The 12,680-nt window shown below is 38.8% G+C and overlaps 2 protein-coding genes across 2 annotated transcripts; one reads left to right on the forward strand and one right to left on the reverse strand.

The window, feature by feature from the left end:
- Window positions 1-201: 201 nt before the first annotated feature.
- LOC146310286 (battenin-like) lies at window positions 202-1,521 on the reverse strand. Its single transcript, XM_084745074.1, has 3 exons — window positions 1,305-1,521; window positions 1,124-1,207; window positions 202-681 (listed from the first exon to the last, which is right to left on the reverse strand). Exons 1-3 carry the CDS (start codon window positions 1,362-1,364, stop codon window positions 598-600), a joined length of 228 nt encoding a protein of 75 aa, XP_084601200.1. The 5' UTR covers window positions 1,365-1,521; the 3' UTR covers window positions 202-597.
- Window positions 1,522-3,900: 2,379 nt separating this feature from the next.
- LOC146310287 (tryptase-2-like) lies at window positions 3,901-10,166 on the forward strand. Its single transcript, XM_084745097.1, has 5 exons — window positions 3,901-3,993; window positions 4,957-5,131; window positions 6,150-6,427; window positions 7,963-8,102; window positions 9,839-10,166. The coding sequence occupies exons 1-5, from the start codon at window positions 3,942-3,944 to the stop codon at window positions 10,016-10,018; spliced, it is 825 nt and encodes a 274-aa protein (XP_084601223.1). The 5' UTR covers window positions 3,901-3,941; the 3' UTR covers window positions 10,019-10,166.
- Window positions 10,167-12,680: the final 2,514 nt, after the last annotated feature.

A 12,680-nucleotide genomic window follows, 5' to 3' on the forward strand; every position in this document is an offset into this window, starting at 1 on the left:
GGTTTCCGACGATTTTTCCTCCCCTTCTTTGTTTCTAAACTGATATCTGGCAAGTCTATCGGAAGCGGTTGTCTTTGTGGTGTCGCTGGGCATGTTTTTGCCGAGTTTTGTTCAAATGTCGTTTGGAAAGTTGGCTAATCAGCAGAGCTCAAACTTTTGCGTCCTACACGAACATGGTGCCGTCGGAAGTCCACCCTTTGCTCTTCTTTCAATGAAGAAATAATATCCAGTTCTGATATAACTGATGCTATCACAGTATCTGCGCTAACCTCTTCAGGAACCGCCGTTGTTTGAGACAAGTCGCTTCTATGGACACTTCTCACTGCCTTCACACCTAAAACCACGCCAGTAGTCCCTCCTCAGATGCTGATTGGCGTCACCACTTTTGGTACAGACACAAACGGATAGCTTGATGACTGGCTAGACTGATTTTCATGTGATCATCTGATCTCGCTGCCTCACAAGGTAAATCTTCACCTGCTCACCACAGACTTTGTTCCTCTTTATTCTACGACACTTGACTTCCTGAAGCCTTTCTGAAAGAAAGCCTTGAAGGCTAACTTCTCCCAATAACGTTCAGAAGTGAAAACCATCATCTTACCCATAAGGCACTTTGTGGATCACAAAGGGAGCAAACATCTTGATGATGAGCGTTGGGAGGATGTCGGCTAACAGCACAGCCTGAGGAGAAAAGCGGAAACTGTCATTAAGACAACAGCTGTGTCTCAGTTGGGATACGTCCCTTAGTACACTGTCATGTAATACACTTTGCACACTATGTACTAACTTGTCTGGAGTGTGAATTTCAACAGCGTAGTGCTGTCTAAAATCAAGGACGTGCTCTTAGTTCTGCTATAAATGTCAATGTGGACATTTATTGGCATTATTTGGACATTATTTTTTCTATTATTAATTTTACATGTCTGATGCACGCCCTTATTGTTGTGTATCTCTGCTCAAACTTGACTCTGTAATTTAGTCTCATAACAACACAGGATTCTACAGTACTTTTATTTCTAGAGTCGGTTTACTCTTTTCTTTATCTTGCATCTTTCACAAAACCTAATAATTCTCTGTCAAAATACTGGTTAATGTTTCTCTGTGTTGTGTAGTGAATGTTTACCGCAGTAGAGACAGGATTGCAGTCATAGTGGCTGCTGTTGCTACTGTTCCCACCTGAGAAATCCACGGCTGATGTGGCTGTAATCTAGACAGAAAAAAGAAAATCGGTAAAAAGTAAAAAATTTGCTTTATAGCTTCAAGGGTCACTGCTAATAGAAAATATTCAAACACAAATTTCTCACAGATGCTGTGGTGTTTCCTGACTCTTGTTTTTTGAGGATGTCGTGGGCAGCGCTCAGCATGACCACATAAGCAAAGTTGTTGCACAAACCAAGGAGCCTGAGGTGGTAATCAGAAGAGGTGACAGATAAAACAGGGTGAGCAGATTCATCAATAAGCGATAACCGAGGCACTAGCTGAGATCTCAATCGTACATGCCAAACCTCTTAATACACAAGTGGTTAATGCTGTCTTTACAAGAGCTCATCCTAAATAAACAGATTGACAGATTGAAATAAACAGTTGAAGAACATAGTTTAGATGTAAAATATATGACAAAAATATAAGTAAACAAGGCTTAGAATTAAATGCAGACAGGCTTTAACAGTTGATTATACATGGTGGGAATTGTTGGGTCTCTGTAGGGGTCTACACCTGCTCTATATGAAAAGTGCAATGACAGTACTTTTATGATTTGGCATTATGTAAATTTAAAAAGGACACTGATATCTTAATTGTATTGTGAATCCTTTCACCTTTAACTTTCCTCCATGTAGCACTAATCAGCACTCTCACCAGACTGCACCAACTATCTGTGGCTTTTTAAAATGTGACCGTCCAGCCACTCAATAGTGAGTCATTATTTTGTGTCTGAAATCTACCAATCTAGTTCATATTTTACCAACATTTGGCTGGTGCTAATTTCCAACCCTGTTTGTGGCTAATAAAAATAATAGCATTACTCCTCCTTATATTGTTTCATATTTCTTTACCACTACATTTAAGTTGAAAATGATCTGAAACACTTTTGGGAACAACAAATCTTCTTTTTTTCTTATTTGTCGATGTCAAGAGTTTCATTTCTTAAACATAAATAACACCACACACAAGTTTTCAGTTCCTTCTATTGGTCTGATCGTCCCTCATTAGCATATTTCAGCCCAAACCCGATTACAGCCTGACATTTTTCTTAACAAGCTTCCCTCTGTGTACCAAACAGTAGGAGTTGGCAGTGAGGGGACAATACGTGGGGGAATTGGAATTTGACAACAGAGGAGAAAAATGAAAAAAATAAAAATAAAATAAAGTAGAAAAATAAGAAATATACAACCCAAACCCAAAATAAGCCTATGAAATATGTACGAAATACAACCCGATCCAACACAAACCGGGCGGGTTGCTTCAAATGAGGAGGTATAATTGTTGACAGCTCTACTCATAAACATGAAAAATTAATGTTACAAAAATAATTAGGGTTTTTAAAATGTCCTTATATTTGCCTATACTACATTGTACTACATCATAAACTAGCATGTCCCAGTCCTGGTCCTTGGGGCCCATTGCTGTGCATGTTTTAGGTGTTTCCCTGCCCCAAAACACCTGATTCAAATGATTACCTCATCATTAAGTCTCTGCAGATGCCTGATAACAACATGTTGGTTTGGATTAGGTGTGTTGCAGCAGGGAAGCACCCAAAACATGTACAGCAGTGGGCCCCGGGGACTAAGATAGGAAAACGCTGTCATGAACGATGTAATGTTTAACACAGAGAACACCAAAGAGTAGAGAATCTAGAGACAACACAATCAAAATATTGAAAAGAATTTGCTTGGAAAATTAACATGAGGGTTTCTGCAACACCAAAAGTCATATCAAATACAGATTATCAGGTAGAGCTGAATGCTGGGAATGTTGAGAACAGGAAGCTCATCATTCACATATTTTTTTGCTTTTGTCCTGTGTTGAAAAGGTTCTGAGGGTCAATTCAGGAAAAAAAATATATAAAATATATATATATTTTTTTTGGGATATTTTTTCATTTAAAGAAACTGCTACAGCCACCAAATATTATATTAGGAATCTTTCCAGTAGAAATTGAGAGGGAAGGAGATAAATATTTGTATACAATTATACATATGACTCCATTAAAACAAATCACAAGGAACTGAATTAACGCCAGAATGTTTTTATTTTATTCCCCTAAATCTGTAAAAACAACAACTGTAATAAATGTAACAAGATGAATGAAATAAATGATGAACTTGATAACTTGTAATGGGAAAACCTGCAACAAAGTAATTAAAAACACAACTTGAATGGGAAGGAATAGATAGAGTTTTAATAAAATACAATAATAAGTGGGAGAGCTCCCATACTTGGTCAGAGTTATGTTAGAATTTAAACTTCGCACTCGGCTCTGACTTACAGAGGGGGCTTTCAAAGGCTGACCTTGTAATAAAAAAAAAGTCAAAGTAAAAAAAGTTGTAAAAAAGAGAATTCTGCTGTTATTTTAGACCATAATATTCAGTCTATTTAAACTTTGACCATGGATTTTAAAAGCTAATACTATGATCTGGATTTATAACCATAGTAATTAATAAAAGCAGTACAATTCAGAGATGCATTTCAAGCTAAAAGTGTATTTTTTTTGTCTGAAATGTTGTAAAGCAAAAAAAATATGAAGGTTTACAAAGAAGAAATACTCAAGCAAAGTATGAGGATTTTAAAACTGTACCTCATAGTACTTCAGTACTTTTCCACGTGTGGTTTGACAGGAAAAGGAAGCCGTGCTGATAAGGATTTCATCTCTCCAGCTATGTATATAAACGTGCAGCTGTCAGTCACAGCTCACAGACCGTCTGCTGCGCTCCGGCACAGTCATGGCTTTCTGCAAACTTGTCACTGCGCTGGTGCTGATCCACAACACTGGAGGTGAGAGAGACTAACATAACTGTTGGAGGTTAATTTACCAACTCATACTGGTAGAATTTTATTTGCTACCTTGATAGAAAACATTTTTACAAATTATGAGGTATCAAAATATGGCTAAACCAGTAAAATGTCTCTATAATTATGAATTATTTTTATTGGCACTTTGTTAAGTAATGGTAATGACTGGAAATCTTATTCAATTGTAGAAAAGGTTTGACATTTTTAGGAAATATGTTTATTTGCTTTCTTACCAAGAGTTAGATGATAAGATTAAGACAGAGATGTTCTGATGCTATTCTTTCCTTCCAGATACAGATTATGATCCCTGAACTTTGTGTGTCAGCCAATACCAACTACTAGTCTGGTACCAGTGTGTTAAAAAAAAAAATCAAACAGCTGTACACTAATAACCCTGTATGACTGACATGATTGCTACCATTGTTGTATGACCTGGCACAGGTTTGAAAAAATGTGGTGTACAGCGCGCTGCTAATAAATTACGTGATATCGGTTGGTGCATCGACTCCCCAATACCTGATCCAGCATTTATTTAAATATGAAGTGTGACAAACAAAGTGGGGACCCACGGCTCCAGAAACAGTAACCGGGAAGAGTATTAGGACCATGCAGGCATATGGAAAAAATGAGGGAAGGAAGATTTTTGTCAATGTTGAGAATAGAGTTGAAATGTTGTTCTTGACTTTATTCATAACATTTCAACTTTGTTTTTGGCTTCATCCTTGACACTTTGACTATATTCTCAATATTTTAACTTTATTCTCGACATTTTGACCTTTTTCTTGATTTTATTATCATCATTTCAACTTTATTCTCAACTTTATTCTTGACATTTTGGCTTTATTTTCTAAATCAAAACTTTTAAAACTCTTCCTCCCCTCATTTTTCTCTCTTATGCTCTTCCATGCCTTCAACATAGCTTTGATGAAATTACCTCTCTTTCAGGTTTGCTTGGTGCTGAGGTCAGGAGCTCCATCGTTGGGGGGGAAGACGCTCCAGAGGACAGATGGCCGTCGATGGCCCACGTAAACGTCTCGACCAGTGATAAGAAAAGGTGGCGCTGCGGCGGCACCATCGTTGGCGATCAATGGGTGCTGACTGCTGCGAGCTGCTGGAATAGGTAAGTGTGTGTTTGTGCTTTAACAAGTCATTCATCATTCGAGTCTGTTATACCATTGCAGTGATGTTTTTGGCACTCTGGGGGCAGCAGAAACAAGTTAACAATCTGTGAAAATAACACTAACATGCCATCACCTTTTCAGCTGAAATGGGCAACTTGTTAGCAACCAGCTAACCGCTAGAACTTTAACTGGGCCTGAAAAGTTGAGCCTGAGAAGGCCCAAGCCCAAGACAAAATTCTGTCCGAAACGGACCTGAACCCATCCGTCATCATTATTTCAGCCTGAATCTCATTACAGCCTGACATTTTTCTTAACAAGCTTCCTGCTATGTACCAAACAGTAGGAGTTTTCAGTGACACAGACAAAAATGGAGGTAATTTGAATCGGCAACAACAAAACTGGGGACAAAAGTAGCCAAAAAAATTATTACTGCTACTACTACAAATAATAATAATAATAGCAATAAAGCAGCCCAGACCCAATGTAAGCCCATGAAATAAGTGAGAAATACGGCCCGACCTGACCCCGACCCATCAGGTCCTGTTGGGTCCTGTTAGTTTGGTGCTGAGCAGGTAGTGTTGGCTTGTAGAGCTGAAAACATCTGACCGCTGCTGGAAACGACGCTATGAAAACTGTGAGAGCGAATCAAAACTGAAAAAGCCGCATGTTGGTGAAACATTTAGCAGCCGAAGAGCCAGATACTTCTCTCAGGAGTTGGTGGAGACCAAAGACAGAGCTAAAAGAGAGTGAATATTTGAATTACATTCATCAGGTGACCAGAAACACAACTCCAAAATAATGCTAGTGTTTATCTATAACTGTCTGCTTGCAAGTTCCCCATTTGACCTGAACTGTCCCTTTAATGATGCAATAAATGATGGAAACAAGGACAGGCCTCCAGGTCAGTGTGAGTCAGTTCAGGCCTGCTGAACCTCTTCCTTCATCTAATATATGTGTGTGTGTGTGTGTGTGTGTGTGTGTCTGTGTGTGTGTGCGTGTGCGTGTTTGTGTTGTCAGTGAGCGTGGGCCCGACCTGACTCGATCAATGGTTTGGGTCGGCTCATACAGCCTGAAAAAGTCATCTGCCCGTTACATGGCCATATATAATGTCATGACTCACCCTGAATTCCGTGCCGTGGGCCGTGGCTACGTGAACGACCTCGCCATGGTGAAGCTGAAGAAAAAGATCAATTTCGTACAGAATGTTGCCGAAGTGAATCTGGTGGACGCCAGCGACAGCCTCAATTCATTCTCTCAGTGCTGGATCGCTGGCTGGGGGCAAATTAAGGATGGTGGTAAGTACTGTAGCATATAATGCGCACACACTGTATGTGGACAAAGAAATACACACACACACACATCCATGCACTGTATACAGGCTGGCGGAGTAATAGATTACATGCAACAGGATTACGTAATGTGGATACAAAAAAAGTAACTGTATTCCATTAGTAGTTCCATAGTAACAGATAAAAAAAGATGTGATCAATTATAGATACATAAAATAAAATAATGATACAAATAATAATAAAATGTGGATTATTGGTAGAATTACATTTTTAAATTAAAGAATGATATCCTACCATACACAGTTCACACACAGCTGTCAATTCATTATCATGACCTCTAGAGAAAAAATGATTCACTGGGTGAAAATTTCAACATTTACAATTAACATAAAAGACTTAGAGCTGCAACGATTAATTTACTATGAATCACCTATTAAATTAATCTGCATCTATTTTGATAATTGATTAACCATTTTGAGTCAATTCTCTGATTTCAGCTTCTTAAATGTGAATATTTTCTGGTTTCTTTACTCCTCTCTAACAATAAACTGAATATTTTTGGGTTGTGGACAAAACAAGACATTTCAGGATGTTATCTTGGATGTTGAGAAACACTGATCAACATTTTTCACCTTTTCCTGACATTTTATGGACCAAATAACTCATCGATTAATGGAGAAAATGGTCGACAGATTAATCAATGATGAAAATAATCATTACAGGAAACAAAAATAGCCATAGACATACGTTGTGTGCTCCACATGTTTGGACCTACTTTTCAACTGATAAAATTGTGACAGGAACAATAAATCGATAAACCATTTTGAGTCTTTTTTTAAAAAAAATTAAAAAAAATAAAAACTGTCCAAATTATCTGATTTCAGTTTCTTAAATGTAAATATGTTCTGGTTTCTTTAGTCCTCTCTGACAATAAACTGAAAATTTTTGGGTTGTGGACAAAACAAAACACTTGAGGACGTCATCTTAGACTTTAAGAAACACTAATTTTTCACCATTTTCTTACATTTTATTAACCAAAGAACTAATTGATTAATGAAGAAAATATTCAACCAGTTAATCAATGATGAAAATAAGTGTTAGTTGCAGCACTAAAAACACTATATTAGGCTAAACAATTTCACCATATTTTATATTGAGGTAATCCAAAAGTAATGTAAAGTAATCAAATTACACTACTTTAATATTGTGATACTTGGATTATGTTACTGAATGAATTAATAAATAAATAAAAAAAATAAAATAAAAAAATAAATTAATAAACAGGTAATTAATAACAGTATTAGAAAGACCTTATTGCAAAGCTAAGCTAACCAGCTAAATGGTGGTAGCCTCATATTTACAGACAAAGCTGGTATCAATCTTCCTGTCAATCTTGTAGAGGCCGTGGAACCTATATTATCTATCAAATGAACGGCAGAAACACAAAGTCATGAATGCAGACCTAACTTCAGCTGCTAAACTACATCCCATAATCATAAAAACATTATGTCCTCTTGTACACTCATTCTATGTCTATGCAGTTCCACTGCCGGATCCGGAAACTCTTAAGCAGCTGAGGATTCCCATCATCCCTCAGAGTGTGTGCAGGTCCAAGTATCCTGAGATGACTGATGACATGTTTTGTGCAGGGGACATGGCTGGAGGGAAGGATGCCTGCAACGTAAGTTTGTAATATTTAAGTCAGCTGAAATATAAATTCAGTTCTCCTGAGGTTCTCTTGGCCACTGGGTTGGGAAGCACCGGTCACTGCTAAAGTCACATGGGAAAATATGTGTAATATCTATGAGACTTGTCTCAAGCAAACAATGGCAGCTCTCGATGAGGTTAGCATAGATGCTGTGATAGAATTAGTTATATCAGAACTGGAGAGAATTTCTTCATTGAAAGAAGAACAAAGAACGACACTGAAGGCTTTTCTTCATGGAAAAGTGAGCCTGTGTTAGACATGATAGAATGATGTCCAAGTGTTTTTTGAAAGTGCCTGCCTTTTTCCAAACAGTGTCTAAGGACGACTTCTGGTTTGTCAGGTTAGAATAATGTAGTACATTTTGGACTTTTCATTAAGATGTCATTAAAAGGTCAATTTGAAGATAGAGAATACAGTACTGAAATATCTACACTTGTTGCTAATGTAGGGTTGTTAAGTGCAGCTAACTGTAGCTGTAGTTAGCTAGTTAGCTTGGTAACAAAGATGTTGTCTTGGTTTATGTCAAGTTGTCATACCAAAGACATAACAATGTCAACTTTGTATTAAAAGTGACTTAACTGACCAAATGACACTTTTTTTTTTACAATGCCTAATGTCACGGTAGCTTTTCTAAAAAAAACAAACAAAAAAAAAACTGCAACGCATGTTCTGATGTTTTTTTCGAGGGGGGGGGGATTTGCAATGAAATTGTGTGAGCAAGTGAAAATTGCAAAAGAAAGTTGAGAGCTTTTTGTATAATTCATTCAAATCAAAGGCTACCTGTTTAAGGGAGCATAAAACTATATTCTGAGTGCTCTAGGTAACATTACCACAAAGGCTCAGGATTACAGAAACTCAGGTGAAGATGTGCACCTGGTGGTTATTCCACAAACAAGCAATATGTTATTGGAGCTCAAAGTCAGTCAAAACAGCAAGCAAAAAATGATACATTATAAAACTGCACACAGCATTGATAAAGGTCATTAACACTGAATAATGTGTTTTCAGTACTGGTGGTAAAATTTTAAAAAATGCAAAAAAAAAAAAAAAAAAGTGAATACTAAAACAAAACATGGAGTCAGTTCAGTGAGAAGTACATGCATGATGTTTGAGTGGTGGACTGCTATGACTGGTAGAACTCATGGGAAGAATGGTGATGGTCAAATTTGTGGAAAAGTTGTGGTGTTTGAACTAAATTACAAGGTTGTAGAGAATTTGCAGGGATTGGTTGCATTTATATGAACTGGTTCCTGGAGTGACTTCTAACTTGTTGTTGGTAAGTTGCTGTAACACATTTCACAGTACGCTTACAGTAAATTTAATCACAGTACCTATAAAATATTACAATTGTTATCCCCCCCCCCCCCACAGAGAGCGCACAGGTACGGATCAGCTGGGGGGGACTTGGTATTATCATTTGTAGTAATATTAAGTGGGTATTGCTTTACATTTGAATCTATGTTAGCTTCCTGATTTTGTGGTGCCCCCTGGAGGCCACGGCGCCCTTGGCATTTGCCTATATTGGCTAATGAGCCAGCTGGCTCTGGTTATGTCATTTTGAGTCAAGTGTTACTGGACTTGTACTTAAGCATCTGAGTACTCCTGCTCTTATCTGCTATGTGTTGGGGTGTTAAAATAAGGAAGGAACACTGCATGGGAAAAGACTTCAACAATGTGTGTGTATGCGTGTGTTTATTGTGCCTCCATAGGGGGATTATGGCGGCCCGCTGATGTGTCGTGCAGCCCGCGGCTTCGTGCAGGTGGGCATCATCAGCTATGGGAGTTGTGGTCTCCCGGGCCGCCCTGGCGTTTACACCAAGGTGTCGAGCTATCTGCAGTGGATCTCTGACACCATGAAGTATAATCCAGAGGCCTCAGCTGAGGTCTAAACTTCCAAGGAGCTGAAGCTGTCCTACCTGGCCACCTGACAAGCCACCTTATATTCTTTTACTCTTCTCCATGTTTCCTTTATGCTGGTTCAACATGTACTCTGTTTGTTCTGGCTGAAGTCTTTGCATTAAAGCTTTAAAGCATCAATTTTTGTGTCATTATTTATCTATTTTCTAATAGAATAAGTTTACATGCTTTAATGTTCATTAAACACACACACACACACATATATATATATACACATACACACGCATGCACACATACACACACACACTAAGGTATCCAACGACAGTAGGCTGAAGCAGAGTCAAATATGCAAAAATCTGAGCAGACAAAGGGCAGCATGAGGGCTAAATACACAAGGGGGCGGGCTTAATCAGGGTCAGATGAAACCAGTTAGGGCAGGACAGGTAATCATAAAGGAGGGAAGAACACAGGCAGAATGTAAAGTACCTGAAAAGAGACACAAAGGTGAGTATCAAAATAAACCAGCAAATACTGACAAAAACTGGAAACAAGGAAAACATGACTTTAACCAGGACATCGGCATGTAACAAAGATTACTAAACAACCGCCATGTTTCTACGGTAGCCCAGAACGGACAACCCAAACACTACTAAATCCAGCACACTGGTGCTTTAACTGTCTCCTGTTACACAGAAAGATCTAGATCCAGTGGAACAGGGCGGAGCTGATATCTCATAAAATAACTCATTTAGTTCAGTCTAATTCTGTATAGCTGCAATTTAAATTATGGGATTATTTACATCATTTAAACATAATGTTTACATAATTTCAACCAAAACTCATCTTAATTCATTCTGCTGAAGCCAAGAGAAACACTCATAAACATAATATGCACCACACACACACAGAGGGGAAGAGCATCACTGACCACATGACAATAGTGATGCTGTAACCATTCAGTATTGGACCCAAAATACGAGCACAGCCTGGAGACAGAGAGAGGTTTAGACAGTTTATTGTGGGTTCTTTTGAAGAGGCTGGTTTGAATGGCTGAGCAGGGCAGGCAATGGAGCTGGTGGCTGAAGACAGAGGCGAGGCTTTGAGCAGAGCTGGCGTGGAGGATCTGAGGCAGAGGGAAAAAGGGTGTTACAGAGATCCAGAAAAATCATCCAAAAACACACTACAAAACTTTTAGCAGACAAGAGCCTAGATATCTGTACCACTAAGGTGACTGAACGATCTGGCAGAGACTGGACTGCAGAGCTGGAGTATTTCTACTGCTGGAGTTGATTGCTGGATGGCCCTCAGGTGAGCAGGCAGATTGGTAGCGGGGGTTGATTGCAGCAGAGCTGGTGAGCCACGCCCAGACACACAGACACAGAGAGAGACAAACAAGGAACCACAAGAAACAAGGGGGAGGGGGAAACAGCTGACACATGAGGAATGAAGGGAAAGGCAGATTATGACAAGTGATGGGAATTCCGGCTCTTTTTAGAGAGACGGCTCTTTAAGGCTCCCAAGTAGCTCCTCAGATTTTTTGTTGCTTAAATTCAATTATTATGAAAAATAATGTAAAATTGTGTGCAAAATGAATTACTGATGTAAAAAACATACATGGGCAGCACGGTGGTGCAGTGGTTAACACTGCCGCCTCACAGCAAGAAGGTCCTGAGTTCAATCCCCTCGGCTTGCTGGGGCGGGGCCTTTCTGTGTGGAGTTTGCATGTTCTCCCTGTGTTTGCGTGGGTTCTCTCTGGGTTCTCCGGGTTCCTCCCACAGTCCAAAGACATGCATGCTAGGTTAATTGGTGACTCTAAATTGTCCGTAAGTGTGAGTGGTTGTCTGTCTATGTGTCAGCCCTGCGATGAACTGGCGACTTGTCCAGAGTGTACCCTGCCGCTCGCCGAATGTCAGCTGGGATAGGCTCCAGCAGCCCGCGACCCTTACAGAATAGGTGGTTACAGAAAATGAATAAATGATGAATGAAAAAACATACATTATATCAAATGTTTATTATGGCTTTTTTTATATACTCAACATGGAGCAGAGTGCTACAAAAAATAAATTCTAAAGCACAAAAAAAAAAAAAAAAAAAGACCCATCTCAATTAGACAAAAAGGTCCGGCCTCTGATTGTATGTATACCTGTGCAGGTTGTTTGTGGAGCCTGCTCCATATGAGATTTTCACCTTGCACAGTCTACACTCTGCCTTTGAACTGTCTATGAAATTGAAATACAAATGCATAAGAGAGTCTCCTTGAAGGCATTTATTAGACTGACTCTGAAAAGGTGGGAGAAACAATAAAATTCCACAATACAGTATCACTGACCTGAACCAAATCACACACATTCAAGTTCCCCGTTTAAAAACTAATGTAATATTTTTTTTATTTCTGTTCACTTAGCCTCCCCTGGAACTGCAGCATCTCTGGGAAGACCCACCTCAGACTGTAGGAACCTCTGGCCCAGACAGATATACAAATAGCATCTAATAAATATATGTCTGTCCACAGTAGTAAAATGTGTCTTCATAGGAGCAGACATGTACTGGTTGAAAATGCTGTAATTTAGTAACCAACAGTATATTGTGCTATAAATAATTTATTATATGATAAATGGTAAAAGCGAGAGACAGCAGAGATAGGCCAAGTCCCCAATTCATATGTAAAACAACTAGACAAAGATAATACACTAA

This window comes from Lutjanus erythropterus, chromosome 19 (assembly GCF_056507025.1).
Source record: "Lutjanus erythropterus isolate fLutEry1 chromosome 19, fLutEry1.hap2, whole genome shotgun sequence".
Lineage (NCBI taxonomy): Eukaryota > Metazoa > Chordata > Actinopteri > Lutjaniformes > Lutjanidae > Lutjanus > Lutjanus erythropterus.